The sequence below is a fragment of the Zophobas morio genome, unplaced genomic scaffold (genome assembly GCF_036711695.1).
Source record: "Zophobas morio isolate AGI-343-1 ecotype UQ-CSIRO unplaced genomic scaffold, CSIRO_AGI_Zmor_V1 ptg000108l, whole genome shotgun sequence".
NCBI classification, from domain to species: Eukaryota; Metazoa; Arthropoda; class Insecta; order Coleoptera; family Tenebrionidae; genus Zophobas; species Zophobas morio.
Window position 1 is genome coordinate 3,138,812 of NW_026972213.1, and position 23,108 is coordinate 3,161,919.

At 35.2% G+C, this 23,108-nt stretch overlaps 3 protein-coding genes across 10 annotated transcripts in view; 1 reads left to right on the forward strand and 2 right to left on the reverse strand.

Moving 5' to 3' along the window:
- The window catches only part of LOC135144785 (protein prickle-like), an 889,236-nt gene that overhangs the window by 832,262 nt on the left and 33,866 nt on the right, over positions 1 to 23,108 (forward strand). For all 7 annotated transcript variants that reach the window (XM_064076865.1, XM_064076863.1, XM_064076864.1 and 4 more), the window contains one exon: positions 15,185 to 15,443. In XM_064076865.1, the coding sequence (XP_063932935.1) occupies positions 15,222 to 15,443 (222 nt within the window). In that variant the 5' untranslated portion in view covers positions 15,185 to 15,221. The remainder of the gene's footprint in view (positions 1 to 15,184; positions 15,444 to 23,108) is intronic.
- On the reverse strand, positions 234 to 4,176 carry LOC135144789 (neprilysin-2-like). The gene is made up of 9 exons (XM_064076868.1): positions 4,021 to 4,176; positions 3,505 to 3,971; positions 3,299 to 3,451; positions 1,662 to 1,879; positions 1,458 to 1,616; positions 1,159 to 1,405; positions 939 to 1,107; positions 646 to 887; positions 234 to 596 (listed from the first exon to the last, which is right to left on the reverse strand). The coding sequence occupies exons 1-9, from the start codon at positions 4,136 to 4,138 to the stop codon at positions 282 to 284; spliced, it is 2,088 nt and encodes a 695-aa protein (XP_063932938.1). The 5' UTR covers positions 4,139 to 4,176; the 3' UTR covers positions 234 to 281.
- On the reverse strand, positions 6,964 to 10,792 carry LOC135144791 (neprilysin-2-like). Of its 2 annotated transcripts, none has more exons than XM_064076871.1 (9): positions 10,628 to 10,792; positions 10,266 to 10,386; positions 10,083 to 10,219; positions 8,488 to 8,918; positions 8,285 to 8,437; positions 8,018 to 8,235; positions 7,650 to 7,959; positions 7,431 to 7,602; positions 6,964 to 7,379 (listed from the first exon to the last, which is right to left on the reverse strand). In XM_064076871.1, exons 2-9 carry the CDS (start codon positions 10,346 to 10,348, stop codon positions 7,033 to 7,035), a joined length of 1,851 nt encoding a protein of 616 aa, XP_063932941.1. In that variant the 5' UTR covers positions 10,349 to 10,386; positions 10,628 to 10,792; the 3' UTR covers positions 6,964 to 7,032. The 2 variants fall into 2 exon arrangements, with proteins under 2 accessions (XP_063932941.1, XP_063932940.1); XM_064076870.1 differs by having other exon boundaries at positions 10,441 to 10,792.

Below are 23,108 nucleotides of genomic sequence, written 5' to 3' on the forward strand. Positions count from 1 at the left end.
AATGTTTCTGATTGTGAAGAATGTCATCAGATTTTTTTTATGTCTGAGTCTGCAAGCGGTTTAAAGATTTATTCCTTGACTTAGCGAATGTAATATTTTTGACGTTTTGATACTGAACTTGGTGTCTCATTAAAATTTATCTTTCAAAGCAAACGTTTCATCATTTTGTGTTTGTGTGTATTAATTGCACTTAAATGCCAAGACGCTGCTAATGAAGTAACATTTATTACAAAACATTTAACTTTATTATCACAACATAAATAGCATTTAACGTTAAGTGTTTACAATATCCGACACTGTCTCTTCGGCAAGATCGTAGAACTTTGTGAACAGTTGAAATCTGCAGGAAAATTGCGTGAATTCCTCAATGGACCAATAATTTTAAAGCGAGAATAATCCCTGTCGCGTTTCGAGTAAATTTTGCTACAAGATAATTTACTTGTGTGAATCCAGAATAATTGGCTGGGGGTAAATTCCAGAGCCGGTAGTCCGAACTCTTGCGGATGGTACACAGCCCACTCCTTGTAAGATTCATAGGCTACTTCTGGAGCCACGAATTGAGCTAAGAGTTGGCGCATTTTCTTCGGTCTTTTTAGCTGTAAAACATAAGAAAGATTTCTTGAAATGATCATTTATAATAGCTACCTCTGCATTGTGCATGTAGGAGGATGATTCTTTTGTTAAGCACTTTACCGCAGACTCAAAAATGTCCAACGTCCGGAAGCTGTTGTAGTTGTCGTTGTCTTCATCAGTGGCACTCTCATTGTTTAGATCGAAAACGTGTTCAAATATTGCTTGTGCTAACGCTTTCCCCACTGTCGCATAATTGAAGTAATTCGGCAGTTTTGGATTATAAAACACGTCCCTTAATACAGCTGCCGGTATCACTAAAGGGTCGAATTTTAGTACCCGCCGCCAGAAATATCACTAAAACCTACCTAATGTGTTGCCATTTATAACCGTAAATCTGCTTATATTAAGAACCTTCTCGTAAAATTCCAACGTACTATTCGTTACTGCCTTATTAACTACCCGGAAATAGTTGTCATAAAACCGGATCCTCCGCTCCATGAGCATATCGATAACATTCCTTGATTTAAACACGAACTACAATCACATCCCTTGAAAACGCATTTCTATAATTATTCGCACTCTCACCCCAAATAACCCCAAGTCCTCGGCGAACCCGTATTCGTCAAATATCTGTCGAGGCCCTCCAACCAAAAATTCCATATTCTCTAATTTGAAAACCACCCTATGCCTGACTTCCTTATTTATCCATGTAGCTTTTTTCACCATACTGATAAACTTGTCTCGAACAATAAAAAGCATCTCCTTCACTAATTCTCGTTTCTGTTGAGTCACGTGGCGACGAATGTACTCAGACTCCGCAATCAATGGGAACCTGGAAGTTAACACTCTTGCAGAGGTTAATTGCGGTTAAATGGATGACTTACTGTTTTCTGCTTTCGTTTATGCAAAATTTCTGACGGTTGAGTTCCGGCGGACGGTTGTATTCTTTTTCGTAGTATTCTTCGAAAAGCTCGCGGACTGGTTGGGACAGGAACTGCCAATATTCTTCTACGACTTTCCACATCATGTAGTCGGCTACAATTCTAAAAGAAGGTGAAGGCTTTTGGTTTTGTAAATTGTTTGCCTACCTTTTTGGAATTCCATAAATTAGGTGATTCAAGTCTTTGACGTAGTCGATGACTTCGTCGAAGATAACGTAATCGGACCCCATCAAGTTTAAGCCTGTTATGTTGTTGATTAATTCTAGCCAGCGGATGTTGGGCCATAGGGTTTGAACTTCGTTAATTGTTACTTTTGGAGGTGAAACCCAGTTGCGTTTTTTCTGGTTTCTGTGGTTATCGGCAAGCTAAATAAAGGCCATTGTTCAAATTAGACCGATTCAAAGATATCAACAACCAACTAAATGGTTTCAAACAAATATATTTCTGCAATTGTATCGATGACGTGTTTATTTGTTTAAAATCCATTTTAACTTTGTAAAAGTAAAAGTAATTTTTGAAACTTAAACTATTTTATCGTAGGACACTGCTACACACGTCTTCAGGTAGAAGTTATACTTTTTATTGTTTACTTTTTTTAATAGTGTGAATATATTTCTAATTTTTTTAGTACCAATTAAAATGTAGAATTAGCAAAACAGACTAGTTAAACTACAATATTTGATACGTCTAAAACATTTTTATTACCACCTTAACAAATTTGCCAATTTCTTTGTAACGAGTTTCTAAATATATTTATGAAAATTTATTTTCATGACATAATCTGTAATAATTTCACACGTCTAAAATAATATTTTAATAAAGCCTTAAAAAATCCGTTATAACAACAAATTTGGCTCGTGTCTTCTAAATGAAGTACCCACTTTAGACGGATAATTTTTCTTCGGTATTCATGAAATATGACATATGATACTGCTTGAAATAATTTAACGCATAATGTCCAAGGTCAAGTATTACAAGTGCGCTAAAAATAAATATGTTGTGTAAATAAAAAAAATAAGATACCGATGCAAATGTTCAAAAACTTGGTTTGCAGTTTCTATCGTGTGTCGTAAAGTTGTCTTGTACAATTTCCAATTTTTGTTTACCTTGTAATTTAAAATGACGTTATGAAATTTTGGATAGCGTTTCACCATCTAAGCAATAGATGTAACGCTCCTGCAGTGTCGCAGATTCACAACCACTACAATAGATGATGTCAGGTAAGCAAGCAACAGACACGCGAAAACAGAAGATGTACTTTTTCGTATTCTAAGAAGTATGAAAAGTCGAAACAATATGGAATTAGCCGTTCGTCAAACGAGCTCTATTACAGTACTTCTTTAGCGTACTGTCGGGAAATTAAAAACTCAAAATCACTGTCACTACCATCTTTTAAGTCAACTTCGGAAAATGACTTTTTTACTTAAGAATTTTGAATGAATTTTAAATAAGTGGATCAAATTTAAACTATTCAGTGATAAAACAACAAAAAAATTGCTCAATCAATCACTCCTTAATATTATCTGGAGTTATTCACAAGAGAAAAAAAAACAAGAATTAACTAACTCAAGATTAATGACTAGGGCCTTAGAATCAAATTTTAGTAATATTTCTGTAACAACTTAACATAACTTTTAGCCACTAAATTTTGACATGATGTCGTTTCTCAGTATCTTTTTGACAGTCGTTAACTCACATTGATGTTATATTTTTAAACAACTGACGATCGTCCTCGTTTAGAAGATAGTGTAGAAACAGAAATGGTGTTAGCGCCTCGTACTTACAGTTCTTAAATCTTGTTCAAAATCGATCGTTCTACCAGTTTCATAATGCGCCAACCTTTCGGGAGCACCTAACGCTATGGCAACTTTCGTAAAAAACTTCTGACGAGGAAAAATTTCTTCACTTTTGAACGGCGAAAGAGACGGAATATCAATCTAAATCAACAAAAATCCAACGTCTAAATCCAATACTTGCTCGCATAACTCACTTTCAAAATATTCAAACCCGTATCATTAATATCTGGATACACACTAAAATCCAGAAACCAATCAAACTTCAACCCCGTTCTACGAATTTTCTTTGCGACTTCTGTCCATTCAAAAAAGGCTCCACTCCAGTGTGACCCACGAAGGACCGGCCAATCTCCCACACTATAAAATAGATTCAGAAGTGTTTCATCATCGTCCATTTCGATCGCTCCCAAATTAGAACATGACAAATAGAACGACTTCTGCATAATAAACGGTTTCGAATCTTCCATCTGGACTAGATCTTTTATCATAGTGTTTAATTCTTCTTCTGGTGTCGGAATGGGAATCTCTCTTCTGTTCTTAATAAAACTCCCACACACGAACCCGTGAAAATCATCACATGGATTCATCGATTTGTCAGCGTATCTTATAACTTGGGCTGACAGATTAATGCAGTGTTCCGTTTTACAGATGTTATTGGCTGCTGCATGTCGATCGACAGGTTAGACAGTAAATGAAGGCTGCGCACTTACCTGCTGTCCGAGTAACCAGGATTACGGCAAGTGCCACTAAGATCATGATAAGAACTGACACGAGGAAGACAAGACATTTTATAAAGGTACTTCTGTCTTTGAAACAAGCGGTGACCATTTTGTTACGGTGCTGTGTCTTCTCGAATGAACAAAGTGTTACTTATTGAGACTGATACTTTTCGGTATTTTACGGTGCAGATGTGCGTAGGCAGAAAAAATAATTATATTAATCCGACTATTTGTAAAGTGTATAGGTCAGATCTAACAGGGAAGTTTAATTTGATTATGTGCTCACTAATTTACGTGGTATTCAAATTTCGACAACACCTGCCACAAACCGGGAAACATTTTTCGTTATAAGATCTGTTATCCTTAGGTCAAAGATAGTAGTTGACATTTTAAATACTTTAGATTTATAAATAGGAAACTGATTAAATACAACGTGGCACAGATTACGAAAAGTGGGTTAGATTAATCAAATGCTGTGTTTTTAGTTTGACCTAAAAAATTGGCGACAACTTTTAATCAAACATTGTTAGCGAATTGGATGCCTTTGAAGTGTATCGGCTTTAACTGGTAGAGTTCTACTTTTTTTAAATTAATTTTTAAAAAGTTCTTGCTCTCTGTGTATTCGCCCTTCTTTTTAGTAATTTGATTAATGCATTATTTATTTTCGCCTTAACGTAAGTATATCTATTAACAATTCAAACTGTCGTGACAAAAAGCCAAGTGTTAGTGTTAAGAACTATTTTACTTCAGAAACGTAGCTTTTGATTTGACGAATGGTCGTTCGACGTAACGTGGATCTCCAGTTTCCGTCTATTTGTCTGTTCTCTGTCGTCTCATGACGATTTTATTACACAGCTAACCTACAAAACTACTAGACGCTATCACAAATTTCTCTCATTGTCTCCACCAAAATTAGCCCTATTTAAAATGTGTAAGTAACACATTTTTATACCGGTGATTTTACCTTAATTTTAAACGTAGATCAAAATTTTTGGAATATATATTTTAATTTTGCAATTTAACTTCGGCACTGCGAAATTAATTACTCCGAAATTTTACACACACTTATTAATTTATCGGAATTCATGTGTTCATCTCTTCCAAAAACTTAATGACGTCATACTAAAATGACTTACTCTTGTATTTAATTGGCACGCGTACGTGTTATCGTTAAATATGAAATAAAATTTACATATTTTGGAGTTTTAACTCTTTTCTTGTCGTGATATAGAACACGTATACGACGTGCGCCGGAATAGGATGTTGAGTTCGAGCTACGAGCTCGGTGTCGGTGTCGAGGTCACCGAGACCAGTCTGAACATTGGCATGTAACACCGCGCTATATAGAAAAAGAGAGAGAAATAAACTATCAAACAATATGTACATGAAACGCCTCAGAGAGTGGTTGGTGCTGATTCCATTTCTTCGGACCACCACAATGCTCGAAGAGAACACAACCTACATCCACTGCCTGAATTCATAATAGAGTATCTGGGACCACAACTCTCCTCAGGATGCAGAAGTGCACTAATAACTCTCGGAACTCTGTCTGAGTGTAGATGTTGCTTGACGAAATATTCTTGGAGCCAAGTATATTGCGGTGAGGCGACGATCGAAAGATCGAACTATTTAATAAAATGTGTTCGTTTGACTGTTCCAAAGATTAAATTAGGTACAACAATTGATACCGTTTTCACACGTTTTATTACTCATTTAAGAACCGATATTTATATCACTCATTTTAGTCACCATAGGGCACTTATAACTGTATTAAATGATAGGGATAAAGATACCGAAGGCGATAAGGCTATGATTGAACAGTAATTTGTATACTGACCGGCAAAAAAAACCGGCCACTTTGAAAAATTTCGCAAAACCACTTTAAAATGCCGTTAACTCTTACAGACGTTTCTCAAATTGTCGCTCTGTTTTTGTTATTTTGTTAAATTAAATTAAATTTTGCGCTTATTTGTCTTCTTTTTTTGCTAATTTATGCGTCATGTGTCAGTAGTGAATAGTTCTTTAATAAAATAACGATTACTAGTTAAATTAATAATTTTTAAAGTTTGGTTTTGCGAAATTTTTCCGGGTGGCCGATTTTTTTGCCGGTCAGTGTATTTTAAATCGAATAAGTTATAAATACTGCTTTAGCATTTGTAAATATTTACTTGTTACTTTAGTTGGTAAATTACACATTGTACTTTAATTTTTTATACAATATTATTACAATATTAATTATGATATTCCTATATGATAAATAAATAAAAAAAGTATACTTTATAATAAACAACAATTGACAATATGTGGATATTCACTTTGATTAACCCATTCATGATCATTAATCATCATTTGGTCAAAAAATACAAATGCTACAAAACTCCAACCGTGCGTCCCTGGGTCGACGCACTCTTGTTTTTTATAAGAATGATTAGAAACCAACGATTAAAATTTACTCATCCATCCCCTCGAGAAAGTTGGTTACGTCATCCGAAAATTTTCTCAACAAACTCCTACTTGATATTATGCAAACAACAAGTTTTGCGGCTTTATTTTAGAAAAATTGTAAGAAATCTGTATGAATAAAAACTTTTTTTTGCTTTTGTGCTTTATCGACACTAGAAACATGTGATATTTTGTTGACATAAACAGCATTGTCATCCTTTGTAATGTACATTTTTGCATAATGATGACCTAATTTTTTAATTAACTGAATCACTCTCTTATAATAAAAAAACATACGAACATACTCATGTAACAAAAATTGAATTTTTCAAAAAATAACAACTTAATTTTTGGGTCATACATTAATTGACAGTGAAGCTTGATACACTTTTTCCACCCATGCGAACTATGTCGGTGAATGCGCACACTAATTAAATATGACCTAAGTGGGATGACGCAAGAATGCATTATGTGACCCTGAGTGGTAATAACAATATTAAAAACTATAACAACCTTTTATTTAAATGCATTTTATTACATCCAGCCTTGCACATTTTTTCGCTAACACTGAAAATCTTCTTTAAAATAATGAGAATGTGTGACTTCCTCAAATTTGTTTTTCATGTCTTCCTCAGAAGAGCAATACATAGTACTGGAATGAATCCAGAAGAGTTGTTTTATGGTATAATTGAGCACTGGTAATTTTCGTTCCATTCCATTGATTTGAAGCCATTTTTTGTAGCCTTGGTAGGCTATATCGATTCCTTGTTTACTAATTGAAGAATTTAGCCTTTCTTCTTCAGCTTCAATAATTTTGTCACCCATTGTGCGTCCTATTTTTGCAAAATTTATGTAGTTTGGTTGGTCCCACATGAAGGAGTCGCTGTACACCAAATTGTAGGGTAAATCTGAAAATTTTAATTAAATTAAATCAACAAAAAACCTAAGAATAAAACTACGAATGGTGTTGTCAGAACTGTCAAAATAAGTCTCCAATTTTTTGCTGTCTTCATAGTAACTTTCTTTGACACAAGCATCCGACTTTTTGTGAAGACAACTATAAAACTCATTTTCTACATGGAACTGAATTTCATTTATCATTTTGATAATTTTGTCAGATTTAAATTCAATCTACAACGAAACTGTGAGAAACTAAAAATTGTACGTACATACATTACATTTGTAACGCCGGACTGTTTTCCTTCAGGTCCTTCAATTACAACATCTGCTGCTGCTTCTTCGCTTTCATTGTAACTTTGATATATTAAGTTTATTGTTTCTTTTAACAACGGGAAGGTATTGTCACTTTTGTATTTGCGAACGTATTCATCTTCAATAACGCTGTAGAATCTCCTGACTGTTTCAGCATGACAATGTTCCTCTCTACTCCCCAATTCCACATATTTGACGTAAGTTTCTCGAATTTCGTCTGACGAAAACGGCAAATACGCTTCTATAGTTTTCCAAACAAAGTAGTTAGCTTGAGTTCTGAAAAAAAAAAAATTCTTAGTATTAGTACTATTCTCAAGTATGTCCACAATTTTACCGTTTAGGAACGACCTTCAGCAGTTTATGCAGTTCATACAAGTAGTTTTCAGAAGCAACCACTATTGTGGTAGAATTGGTAAACACCGAGTAACCTCTGGCAAGTCCATTTAAAACCTCATACAGTAGATTCGTAGGCCACAATTCGTTCATTTTTGCCACAGACACTTTAGTAAAGTCTGCCTCCGTTTCCAAATTCTTACGAACCTTTTCGCTTATCTATGGCAAATCACTAAATTTGTTTGTCAACATCCACAAAACACCCTACACGATGCAAATTATCTTCGAAAAGCATCATTTGCTGCAGGTGCCCTTGAACTGGGTTGGACCCTCCCAACTTCGAAATTAGTTGTCCTATAACTTCTTGGTAGTACGCTGACTTGAACCGAAAAGCATTAGGCCTCACATTCGGTGGATTAATCTAAAAATTTCGCACTGAACAAAACTATACTCAATTTAAATTATCAGCACCAATAAGAGATTTGTACCGTTCTCGTCTTCGTAATAGTCAAAACTGAGCAACCAGTCGGATCTGACTCCGAGTCGTCGCACTTGTACCATGAAAATTTGCCAGTTGAAGTTTTCCTCGTCCCATTCATCGCCCATGAGGAGTGGCCAACCACCTATTTGTGACAGTAAAGTGAAAAGGGTGTTCTCGTTGTCTCCGTTAATTGTAGTCTCGTTCGTGCAAGCTTGGTAGAACTGTTTAACTGTTGTTAAAACCGCGCTGTCATCTTCGTGGAGATCTGCAGCGATAAGGTCATTTTTTCTTTCTTCTTGGGTTGGAATGCAGTGACCGCAGACGAATTGGTGGAAGTCGTCGCAGGGATTTGTATCGAAGTCGATGATTTTGAGGAGTTTGTAGGAGGCCTCGATGCATTCAGAGGTATCACAGTGGTTTTCTGGGCAGAAATAAAGCGATTCAGTATTTTACTGATACCAAAATGATTGATGCAGAACTACGAACATATTTTATAGCCAACTAAAATTTGTTTACCCAAAAAGTGAGTGCGTAAAAGTTAGGCAATTTGAAAACAAAAGAACTTTACTGAAACTTTTAGGCTATCAGAATTTCATATTCCCTGAAACATGAAAAAGTAAGGCTTCCATTTTCGTCCGTCTTTTGTTTGTTTGTGTGCGATTGTATTAGAAAGATTATTTGCGGAACTACTGAACAGATTACTACGAAATTTTAGTCTAGAAAAATAGAATTTACCTTTTCCTCCCCACCAAAATTTTGATAACGTTATATCAAAATTTTGCCGATTAACTCAATCTTAAAATGTTCAAAATGATGGTTTCTGTGAATGTGGTTTATTGATCTATACTTATTTTTAACAATACACGAGCTGTCTGACGTATCTAATTTTTCTAAAATTTTGGAAACACAATTACGTTGTCATTAATGTTTCATTTTATATATCAAAGTATATGTATACAGAATCAAAAACTTTAACGGCCAGAGTCAATAACGGTAAGATGTTTTCCGAGTTTGGAACTTGTTAAATTTGAAAAGGATTTCGAAGTTTCGTTCACATAAGAGGCATCTTCAGGAACTGACGAAGGAGAAGTTCAGGAGATTAAAGAACGGTTCCGAACCTACATACATCTTTTTTGACTTCTATTCACCATATTATTTTTACACTGTTAAGTAGGATTTACATACTTAGCAAAATTTTGAAGTGACATCATCAAAATGTTGATGGGAAAGAGAACAAAAATCAGCTAGCGATTCATCAAACACATTAAAACCTGCTTGGACCATGAAAATAATTTTGTCATTATTTTTAAAAATATTAAATACTTCAACTTAAAAATACATAATTAATTTCAAAAAATATTCATCGTCATAACATTTATTGTCCTTTATAGACGAAAGGAGTTAATGTGTAAATAAGTCTGCAAATTCTGATATACTTCTTATGCATTGGCCGAAACTCAGTGTGACAGCATCTTGATAAAAAGAGTTTTTGAGAAATTTGAAAGACGTTAAATGGTCAAAGATTTAGAATCCAAAAAACGTGAAAGCTAAAATTATGGGAGACTATTGTTTGGCAACACCTTACCGTTTAAGAAGTGGGCGATGACGAAAGCAGATAGCGCCACCAGTCCGACCAGCGCCAATACCAGTAGAAAAAGTAGCACTTTTTCGGCTCGCGTCATCAACGTCCAGCAGTCTTGAGCCGTTTTCTCTCCATCACCTCTGCAACCACCGTTCATTATGCCATATAATCGCACTAACTGGTTACCTTTCGGTCATATCCTGCCGATTTTGATGAGGGTTTATTTGGAACGAATGAAGCCTGGTCTTTTGGATCATTGCCAACAGCATTTCACTGCAAACACGAAAGCACGTGTGCGAAGGACGCTCTAAAATAAAATGGTATAAACGAATTGTGTCATCTATTAATATTTTCTGTTTACAGTGTCATTTATGAGCCACTTTAATTGTATTGCCGCGGTTTACGAGTTAATTTTTCGCATGTTTTGGAATTCTTTTAAGCGGTGAGCGAACCGAGAAACGGATGTGAACCATTAAATGCATATTTCATGAATGTTTTACCCGATGGAATCATTCGAAGGAAAAATGACGAGTTCGGTCTTTACTCACACAAGCCCGGCTTCTTCCTCACTATTACGTGATCTAATTCCGTTATGACGTTTTTACTGTTACGGCAGCTTTGCCATATTTATCGCGTAATGCAATTTTGCTGCAAATTATCTTGTGTCTGTTATCCTGTAATCGAAAAGGCTGTTCACTGGGCTTCAAGCACAAGCCAGGTCTCGTTTTCAACTGAACCTCGCTCGTCTTGTTTGTTAACGTTGGCACGGGGTCAGAATTGTAATAATTGATTCGAATTTTTAGGTGAACCTGTGTACGCAGTGGCGTATTCGTAAAAGGTCATTTGTGTATTTTATGTGGTACTTTAACATTGTACAATACAATCAGCTGTCCCAAGATTTTACTTTATATTCACATATTTTATGAAAAGCTAAGGAAACGCCTTTCACTTAGAAGCTAACCATTTATGGCACCAGTCGATTCTAATTTTTTTCTCATCGCTCGTATTTTGAGTTGTCACCAATAATTTTTAATATAAATGCAAATGTTTCTGTAACGCAAGAACGGGTGGAATAATAGAGTTTTACGTTGGATAGTATTAATAATGTTTAAAGATCTTCATGTAAAAAAGTAATTTGTGTATACAGTAGGAGTAGGTAAATACAAAGGTCGTAAATTTTCAACACATTGCTATTTATATGAAATATCTCCAATTTTGCTTTCAATTAGATATTATTTTAACCCAGTTATTTGTAAACTAGTATAATATCAAATTAACCCCGTAATTATTTATATTTCTCTGACCAATAATAATAGCAATAACAATTTTAATTTTCGAAAAAAATGTTATTAGTATAGAATTTTAACCTCTTAAACCCAACGAACACCGCTTTTAATCATATTCAGTTTTCTAAAACATTCTGTAATAAATGTAAACTTACTAATTTTGATACTAAGCTGTAACACTCTTTGTAACGTAATTGTGTTCTCAGAATTTTTATATGTAGCTGTAGCTGGTTTCTGAATTCATTAATATAATAATATTTTGATGTGATGCCCTCATCTTTCTGGGGCAAATCAGTTTTACTGAATGTTCCGTAATTCATAGATCATAGCATTACGTGGATCGTAATTAACAATCGACGTGGGTAAAACTCAACAATTTATTTCTTAATAGCTCGAATTTACACGACTGATTACACACTGATTATGTACAAAATAATTCCGGTGCAACTTGACTGGATCCTTAACTGAATAATCTCGTTCCCGAAAGTGGCCTCTATTTAAAGCCATAGATGTTCCGCAATCGAGGTCTTTCTGGAATACCCGTCGCGACTTCCGCTTCCAGGCTTTTCTTTAGCGAACACCGCCCGACCGCCGTCACCAACAATGAGTCACCCATCATCGCCGCACATACTAGAAAACCCATAGGCGTCGTACCGAGGTGGCGTATGGGCATATTTCTTAATAGTATTTTTCCAAAATATCAAAATAGAATGCTAAAAATTCGATTACTTCCGCTCATGTGCAAAGGTAAAACTAAGGGTAAATTAATAAGCACAGTCAAGAATATGCCCTACGGCAAATATGAAGTGACTTTCACTTAACAAATACATACCTACATTAATTTTGGTATGTTCAAGATGACATTATAAATGACATTACTGTTGTCATAGATTTTGTCAGACAGAAACGAAAATTCCAAATTTTCATATTTTACAGGCTGTATTAGACATTCATTCCGCAAAATGATCTTAGCTGACTATCTTAAAAGTTGTCTTTATTCCCTGCGAGCATTTGAATTATATTTATGGTATTCCTAAGTTCCACATATTAAGATTTATTACTAAATATGTATAAACATGAACATGTGTTGCTCAACTAAAATCTTCCCAAAGACTGCAAATTCTTTATATCCAAAGATTACAATTACCGTTGGACGCTTTATTAATTCTTGTTATAGAACGGTTTCAAAGTAGCATGTTTTGTTAAATTTGTTCATATCAAAATTACCAGGAAATTATTATCCTTATTTTTCAACTTTCCAGATTTTCTAGTTGTTTGTGGTAGTGGGAATCGACTGATATAGTCAATTACTAAACCACATCAAATTTCATAAAATTGAAGGGGTCGCTCCTATTTTGCTATCTTTTTTAAATTTCCAGTCGTTTGCTTTCTTCTTCTAACTTTCATTTTGTGATTTGTTTAAATCTATGCTAACTGACCTCTTCTCTCCATCTTCGGTTTCCCTTTTTTTTGGGTCTTCCTTGTAGAACCTTTTTGAGAGTTTTTCAGTATGATCTGGCCTTCTGATTCGTTGTGATCTTATTGCTGATGATACTGCTGGTTGTTTGTTCCAACCTTTCTTAATTTGATTTTTTTCAATATCCAAACTGTTCCAGTGTTTTTCTGATTTGTCTGCTCCTCCTTCTTGGTCATTTCTGTTATCTTGTGGACATCCAATACTTCTTCAAAGTATGCTTTCTATTTCACTTCCTTTAAAAATTATTAAATACTTATTACCAACATAAACAATTAGATTTAGTACCTTTGGTAAAGGAATCTTGGTGATGATGACAAACTCTCTTTGACCATATGTGATATAGATTAATCGAAAATGATTGCTAACGGTGTATTATCCCCTTAACAACGGGTATATGATATCTTCAACAAAAGAAGCTAAATCATTTAATATACAGAGTTTCTGTTAATGATTATTGATTATAGGGTCGAAGTAGGTCATGGAACGGTGCCGCCTGTCACTTTATATGCACTTTACTAAATGTTTAAGGACTCACGATAAATACCATAGGTATCTGTATAACCAGGGTTCTTAGCGGTTTAGAAATCTTGGAAAACCTGGAAATATCAAGGAATTGTGATGTACTTAGTTACATGTAATAGTGTTTTTTTTTCTAATTTGTACTTCTGGAAAAACGGCTTTAATAGTTTGGTAAACCTGGAAAAGTCAGAGAATTTCACTTCGTGAAATCGCTGAGAACTCTGATATGCTTGATATCTGAATAAAAAATAAAACTAATTCATTACAATAAAACAATAGTTATTTATGCAACAAGTGTGCACGCGACGTAACAATTCTCCGACGAGACCGAAGGTCGAGTCGGACAATTCGTCAAGTACAAGAACACTTTTGCACGTGTTGCATACAACATTTTTTCTACAGTCGTGGCTATAATGCACCAGTTTTATTGGAGACTTAAATAAAATTCTATAACAACTAAAATGTATCATCATGCTCTCTTATGTTAGTTAGCCCAGACTACCATGACAACTAAACAATGTTTCTAAAGAAAACCAAATTGCAAAATAAAATAAAACGCCATAAATAAGTAGTGAGTGAGTGTTTTGAACCGTGCTGACCGCAAAATGAGCGATTCGAGCGAAAATGAAACAAACCCTGAAATTACCGAGATGGCCAATGCGGCAATATTTAATTTATTGTCCGAGAAATCTCGCAAATCGGTCTAGAAGGTAAAGACTTCTACCCTCTGGTCCGAATATTCCATGATACGTGCTTCCCTTTCGGTGAAAGAAAATATGGATATAAATAAAATTTGACGTTGATTAGATTGACAATAAAATTTTTCTTGCACCATTGACATATGAGTCATTTTTTACACGAAAACAAATTTATTGTGGTTAAACATCGCAATAAACGTTGAAAATGTTCACCATTTTGTTCAAGGCACATCTTCTTTTTATTTTCAAAAATGTTCTATACATCCTTTCGCCAATGCTTTGGACTCACTATTCAATTCATGCTAAAACAAGAACCCCTGACTACTGAGACAATCTTGTCAAAAATGTTTGTGGATTCTGTTCGAATAGTATCGAATCATCAACAACTTCCTCAAATACTGAAGGTCTTCCAGGAAATTTCCTTTTGTTGACACTGCCAGTTCGGACAAAACTGTTGATTACATATCTAATGTAAGCCTCTTAACGATGTTTCTTGAATTTACAAATCAGGGTATTTGGCCAGATATTCTTGCTAACAAGCGGTTACAGAATATACCCATTTTCCGTTTACAAATGTCCCATTGCGAAAATAAGACATAATATAAATAATAATTCATAGTTGAAAAAGGTTAGCACATTAAAAACGACGACTTTAAATGACAGGTTGCAAATGACATTAATGACAAGTGAAAACTGTCATAATGAGCCATAATTTCAGCCGAGCTGGATTTTTGAAATACTTTTGTCTTTAATAAATATACCTTACTCGTAATTTACTGCGTTTAGTGTGTTGCTTTATGAACACTTTATTACTAGTTACAGTTATTTTGATCAAAAATCGTAAACTAAGTACTTCTTAGCATGGAAAGTTTCGTCCACGTTTAAGAAACTGCTTTTTTCTACATGATTTCTTTGTTCGTCGCTGTTTTCTCCACTTTTTGAATTAACGAGATTCTTTATCTAGTTATGCCACTTTCAAAAATTATTTGGCAATGTTAATATTTTGTATTCATTCGCCACAGTACATAATTTGAGTACTTTTGAATCCATTATTCAGGTGTAAGAATTTTATACGTTTAGTTCTTGGTATTTATTTTTTGTACTGACTTTCTGTCGTTTTTTCAGATCCGTTTGCCGCAACTGCCCTTGGCCAGACACCTCCATGTCTTCGAACGAAGGAATGAACGTTCCGATTTCACCACCTGCCCTTCCGTCTCCCGGAGGTAAATTACCGTCTTTAGACCCAACCGATCGGTTTCTGGGTAAAGGTTCGCCCTTTGCACCATCAACAGGCGATCCGCAACGTCATTCGCAAAGCGACGATGACTCCGGATGTGCTCTCGAGGAGTACACTTGGGTACCACCGGGACTTCGACCAGACCAAGTAAGTTATATGCATTTAAAGCGTTTCGCTTCATTTCTAGGATAAATGATGCATAAATGGTAGACAGGTAGTATGGTCGGTCGTAACAACGGTCTTTTCATTTTAACCAAATATAGTTAACTTGCTATTATTATTAATATTATTGTAATTATGTTAACGACCGCACTGCCGTTATGCGGAATCTAGAACGCGTTATAATTTTAATCCTGGTACTAATTATCATTTCTTGCACCTTGACGATGTAGAAAATTGTGGGGATTAGGAGCGGGTCGTGATGTGGTGAGGCTGTTGATTTGAGAGAAAAATGGAGAAATTGGGCTAATTATGGGAATTGAAGAGCTTTGCGGTAAATTACAGTGTACAGGATTTGTAGTTATTATTTTATGGTTGAGTTGGATGTACACTGCAGGATCTAACTGCGTATTTTTTCTTTTGGTTATATCGCCTCAAAGGAATTACCTAACCATTAATCAACCCATGCTAATGGTAATTAATCATTATAAAGTGTTTTCGAACTATTCTTTTCAAGGATGATCCCGTACCTACATGAAGTTAGTTTGTTATGGTTTTGTTTGATTAATTTTTTCCTCTAGATGAAAAAATGTTTCTTAGATCAATATAATTTATTATCTGCAGCTTGAAGGAATCCAATGAACTGCGTGTATCAAAATTTTTCTCTTCACAATTCACTTGCTTTTCTGGACACTTTCATGTTTTGTACAATGTGGAATTGTAGTCAGACGTCCGTGCTGGACACATTTTCCTTGACACAGGTCTTCTGATGATTCAACACTAAACTCTCGAAATTCTAAGCATAAAATTATAGGAAAGGTACCAATTTCTTTGTACAACAGTATATTTTGGAATATACTAAACTAAGAAATAGAATAAGTGAGCTTGTAAATATGACAGAAATTTGTACAGTCACATAAAATAAAACTTAGTATTTGTGTGAATTTGGTATTTAAGTAACCAACATAGATGATAATTAAATGTAAATTGACTGTCATACTACTATAAGTAACCGTCTTACATTTATCCGTGTTAATCACAAAGCAATTAAATTTACGTCATTCAAATAAGTTATTTACATCTTTCTGTAAAATCCAAAAGACCAGATCATTTTTCGAAATATTTTTACCATTAGTAATGTCTAGAGAAAATAATAGCGGCCCTCAGGCGGAACCATGAGGAATGCGTACTGTTACAAACAAAATACTTCCTCAAACATAACTATGTAACAAAAATTTCCGATAAAAGTTTACGCATCTCAAAGTTTGAAGGCTTATGCAATAGTATTCGGTGGTCTAATTTCTCAAAAGTTTTCACTAGATTCGTATATATCACATCAAGTTGACTTTTGTACTTATAGTTTTGTACCATTTTTCTCTGAAGTCAAAGCAAACAGAATCTAAATCATAAAAATAATAAAAAAACCTCAAACATAAAACATATATTATGAGGTGTCAGAACATTTTGTCACCTGTCAAAACATCTCATCCAACGCGCCTTCTACCTGAGCCCTTTCCCAATGCAAATTAAACTCGATGCATAACAAAAATTCTGCAGCAGTTTGACGGCATACAATTTACCGGTGGCATTTCACATAATCTGCAAGCTGGAGCCAGTTCACTGGTTAATCTTGTATGCAAATGTGCCGCCGCTCATCATATTTGCCGTCAATCTTAAATATTGACATAGCCACGAGTCAAACAGTTCTAAGAAAATTTTTGCAAGCATGCGATATTATGCATCTAATTATAAAATATGATGTGTGAGATCGTAGGAATTGTGGCAGGAGTGCTCCACTGTATTGTTGGGTGTTATTTACTGTTTGCAATGCCGTTTGTCAGTAGTGACACACTGTAATGAGGTACAAGGCTGTTACACCTTACAGTGTCACTGCAAGAATCCCACCCATTCTAGGAACATAGTCTGTTTAAAAATAAGAATACTGACGTGTCGTCGCAGATGTAATGATAAGTATGTTGGACAGAATGGTGGTTTAAGTCGTGTAACTGAGTGATTGCCTGAAAGGTGTTTGACATATTTTTTTGCCTGAATGAAACAGTAGTACCCATTTTTACTGACGATTAAAAAAAGTCAATTAATGTAGGACAATTCCAATTAACCTTTTTACAGTTTTTTTCTCAAAAACATCATAAACCTAGAAAATAAGTTGATTCGACCAGCGTTAAAACCATATGGCATGTGTAAAGTGTTTCAACTGGGTACCGAAAACTGATCAGTGCATAATTTCATTGTACCTTTTCATAGAAATGCTGACAAAATTATCTACAGACTTAATGAATTGAATTTTAGGAATTACTATGTACAAGGTGAGTTAGCTAAAAGAGGGCACGTAGATTTTTTTTTATTCATTATTATCAAAGCTAATGAGTTTAAATTTGTAAACGGAGACTAATAGCTGCTTTAAAAAAAAAGCAACGGAAAAGTAAGTTGCAGAAATAATATTTTTTTATTTGTCAAATTCTGCAGGTTTTTTTTTGTTTCAAAAAATTTAAAAAAAAAACAAATTAACCCATCTACAATCAAGTTCTGTAAAGTTTTTCAACTAGGAGGTATTATGTTATTAGCGACCATATGTAACTAGATGGGGCATTATTACCCCATTTAACAATATCGTTAATAAAAATGAGAATGGGGGTGACCCAAGATTCGAGCCATGGGTGACTCCACTGAAGTATACATACATAATGCATACATAGCAGACATATGACAGACATATGACAGATAGACAACAGACATAGAACAGACAGACGGAAACGAGAAACCTACCTCATATTCCACAAACCAAGGAAACATGAAATTAGTCATTAGTCAAACGAATTATTATTATGGAAGTAAAAATCGACTGAAATCGGTATTGATATTACCAACACCATTAAATACACTGGAAATCACCAAATCTTACTAACTACTATTAAATTTTATTGAATTTTATCAATATTATCAACCAAAAAATTCGAAATTGTTAAATTTCTAATCTAGGTGGGCTGGTGGTTTAGAAACATATGTGCATGCGGGGTGCATACACCATACATCTGTCAATGTCAAGTTACATACAAAAATGCTAACCTACAGACCCGTTAAAAACTGGTGTTATCAGCGACAATACGTTTTATTCCAAAGCCAACCTAGTTTAGAAATTTATAAAATCGCACTTGTTGTTATTTTATATAAGGGCGCATTATTAATATATAATTATTAAATGATCGTTGTCGAAGTTTGTATAAATGAATAAAGACCAGCGAACAGTAAGATAAATGTATATTGATAGTGACAAGTGTTAGGATAAATAAGAATAATAAGAATAGAATATTATGTGACCGTGCGGTCGAGATAGTTGAATGTTAGTTACGAATTGAGAAATGTGAATTGAATGTGTATGAATGAGTTAAGAATTAAGAATTGAATGCTACCCTGTGTTCCAAGGTGGGGGTGGCTCTGGCTCCCACCCTTACGGGTGGGGAGGGGTGAAACAGGTCCCCGCCAGAGGCTCTAACATACCCCCCGCCTTGAAACAATTACATTGTTTTAAAACCAAAAATAAACTATATGGAACATTAGAATGAAAACATGATTTAGTAATGATAAATACAGATGAAATTACATGAATTGGGTGGACATTGTTACAGAAAGCAATGAACCTGAAGAAATGCATTAAACTTTAAAAAAAGATATCTAAAACAAATTACATGTGTACAATATCAGTGAATACACATATTTACAATAGACCTAAAAGTAAATTTACAACAATTATAACGTACCGAATCAATGAATAATATGGCGAATGGATATAACAATATAAATATGAATTAATGTACATAATACAATAAACCAACAAGGAGATGCATATAACAAATTGACAAGATGTATGCAATATGGTTAAATAGAATGATAATGCATGCGATTGCGAAAATATCTTTTGCACTTCACCGACACTACACACACCACCACTTCCTTTCCAAAATGATGTTGGAGGGCCGCGTCCTAACCGCCACTGTAGACGCGGAAATTTCTCCTTTTCCACGAGGACCCATCTTGCCATTCCTGGAACGTTGGAAGATGGTCTTTGCCACCCTAACCTGCCTTTCAGTGTGGTCAAATATTCGAGGTACCACGACTTCCAGAAGTGTTGACGGTAAGCGTGGATGAGGTGGCAAGGGATGGCCTGTTGATGGGAACGACGGCGTGGTCTTTTCCTGAGGGACCGGTTGATGGCTGGCCGAAAGAGGCACTGGCCAGGTATAAATGCGACCAAATTATTGCGGTCGCTGGACAGAGGCTTCGAAAGGCGCGAATTCAGGACGGCTTTAACTCTGACAATGAGCGCATACACGCCCTCGCCCTCAAGATGGTTTTTATCAGTAATTTCGTTATACTTCCCGCTATTCATATTTAAACTCTTTGAACTAAGATTTAAACGGTCAACAACCTCGCAAAGTTTATTGGAAGAAACGTGAAGATTTAAAACACAATTGTGTTGCAGGTAAATGAAATTATTTAACGAATTTTCGTTAAGTACCTTCAGGTGCACAAGGTCTAGGTACTTCCTTTGAGAGACAATAAAACCCGCGTTATGTTTATGATTACGCCCCTCTGCTAACAATAGCAGTTGGAGAGCGAGTTCTGGGGAATTTCCTAATTTAGGTAGATTTTCGAAATAAGGGACTGTGGAATGCCCCAACTTCCTCTCGACTGATAATAGCCACTTTGGATGCATTTGTGTAAAATTCTCTAACCGCGGCTGATTTTCCGAAAAGGGGTGTTTGACCATGAAATAGCCATCGGGTGAATGGCCTGTGGTAGTATACTGAAAAGGGGTTGCACAGAGATCGCTTTTAAACCCTTTGCTTAATGACCTGCTTCCGGTTTTGACGGTTTCAGCCTCCAAGAACCGAGAAATAATTTGGGCTGAACTAATTTTGTGAGGATGGGAAGTATTATTTTTTAAATATGCAAAACTGCCGCTAAGAATCAACCCCAGCGCGGTATTTTGAAGCACCGGTGGGTTTTTACTGAAATGATTTTTTATTTTGGGTTTAGTGTTTTCGGAATGTTTTTTGTTGTCGAGTATTGCTACGTTTAACGTATTGTCTTTAATATTTGAGTCTACGGATTTACATAAATATTGAGATCTACATTCAAATTGGTTACAGACTAACATTGGGCCATAGTTTTTCGAATTAACTGCAGTACTTTTTACTTTGTCTAGTGCGGTAGATGACTCTGCATTAGACGTTTTATCTAAATTAATTTGACATACGCCTTCGGAGTTGTAACAATCATTAAAAAGATGATTTTTCTCTTCATTGGGTGTTGAATTTGGAAATTTTGAACGATTTGATATTACACTAGGAGTTTTTGAAATAACGGAATCAAGAGGAGATTTTTTACCAATAGTGAACCGCAATTTACGTAGAGCATTGAAATGGGTTTTGTGAATTTTGATGGGTTCTCCATTTCTTAATTTGTGTACCTTTAAAGGCTTTAAATTTTGACAAGTTTTTTCCAGATCCGTGGTTGGTACGTTATTGTTTATCTTACATGAATTCGAGAAAGTACACAATGGAATAGTTTTCTCAATGAGAGCCTTATATAATTCGGATATTTTTTGAATGTAATTTAGCACGTCTCTGATATTATAAATTATAGGTTTGATCGTTTCCGTGTTACTCGCGTCATTCGGGACTACCATTGTTTCGGATTTTTGCTGAACTACAAGCATTTGTAATTCTGAATAAATTCGCTGTACGTCTTCAAATCGACGCTTTAAGTGGCATCTTTTTTGATGATTTGCAACATTTGATATAAAATTAGAATGTGAATCTATTTCGCTGAGAAGAATTGAAAATTTAACAAAAGTATTGTCTTGGATTACCACCATCTTGAGTACGAGAATAAATGTATTACACCAACCAAACAGAATTAAAGCTTACCTGGAATCCTGGATTCCTGGATAGAATTATCTTGGCTGACGCTGAATGATACTTGAGGATTTTGCGCAGCACTCGCGGTCATCACCGATAGTTGAACACTGCGCGGATGATTTCTAGGTGATGTTTTGATAACTACTTTGCTGAATTCCAGCCGATGAATGATATGTTGAGAATTACACTTATCACTACCACTGTTGTTCTGTCGCTAATCCGGCTCGAAGGACCATGTCGAAGTTTGTATAAATGAATAAAGACCAGCGAACAGTAAGATAAATGTATATTGATAGTGACAAGTGTTAGGATAAATAAGAATGATAAGAATAGAATATTATGTGACCGTGCGGTCGAGATAGTTGAATGTTAGTTACGAATTGAGAAATGTGAATTGAATGTGTATGAATGAGTTAAGAATTAAGAATTGAATGCTACCCTGTGTTCCAAGGTGGGGGTGGCTCTGGCTCCCACCCTTACGGGTGGGGAGGGGTGAAACAGGTCCCCGCCAGAGGCTCTAACAATCGTTTTATGTATACAATTTTTATAAATATGGAAGTAAATAATGTGGAATGTATATTGAAATTTAAATTACCAATTAAGTTTACAAATTAAATAGTAAATAAATTTAAATTTTTTGATACATTTTAGTAGTGCGTCGTCCCGTAATGACACCGACGCACTGCCACGCCTAGACTATTAGTAGCAATCTTTCGGAATTAATAAAATTACTTTTAAAGTACCGAACTGTTTATTAATTACTCAGTTCCTTCTTCATCTGGATAAATTTTCAGTGTTTTTACTTACACAATGCGTGTATTTTATTTTCTAAATAAATTATAATCAGAACTTAGTAATAATAACCCGAAATACCTATATACCTACAATATTAAGTATTTTAGGATGTGGATTTATATTTATATACATTCTAAACGACTTAGCTCTTAAAATTAACCTTAGGAACAAAATATCGACGTAAATATTAAGATAATTTAACTCTTATGATTTTCCATTATTACACAGAGTTTTGGTAAACTTTGGAAAAACAAACTTCTTGTTTCCTCAGTGTTTAAATTTTACACACAATGTAAAGAGATTTAATCTTCGCGACTGCACTCTCTTCCGGTAGCAAAGAACCCACTGTCAAGATGATTAAATGCCCAATGAAGCCGTCTAATTATCCTCGCTTGTCCAAGAATGATCCTGCACAAAAACCGCCTGCCAGGTAACCGATATAGCACTGAAATTAAAAATCGTGGAACACGTTCGGACGCAACATGCTTAAGACATCCCATCATACGCTTTATCTGCCTTCAAACCCATCTCTCTGTGTAGAGATAAGCAAGTTTTTCTAAAGCCCGAGCAAAAACAAGCTCAAGTTACGACGGAAAAGACTCCAACTCGATACTGCACTTGAGGCACGTGATAGATGATATGATGCGGTTAGCACACATCACAGGAAAGCGTAGAGGCGAAAGACATGTTTCTTTCTTTTCGACTATAGATATTCGATACATCGTAGTCTAGCTCTTCCCGTCTACGTTTCGATGGAGAATAATGGGCGATTTGACCGCAGAACACGACGAGATGCATTAAAGTTGGCACTTTGTAGCGAGCGGCATCAACCGCAGCAGATGAAGAAGTGTGGATATGGACAGGGTCGGCTTCAGGCCTCGGTGGACTCCGGAAGAGAACAAATAAGAATTAATTT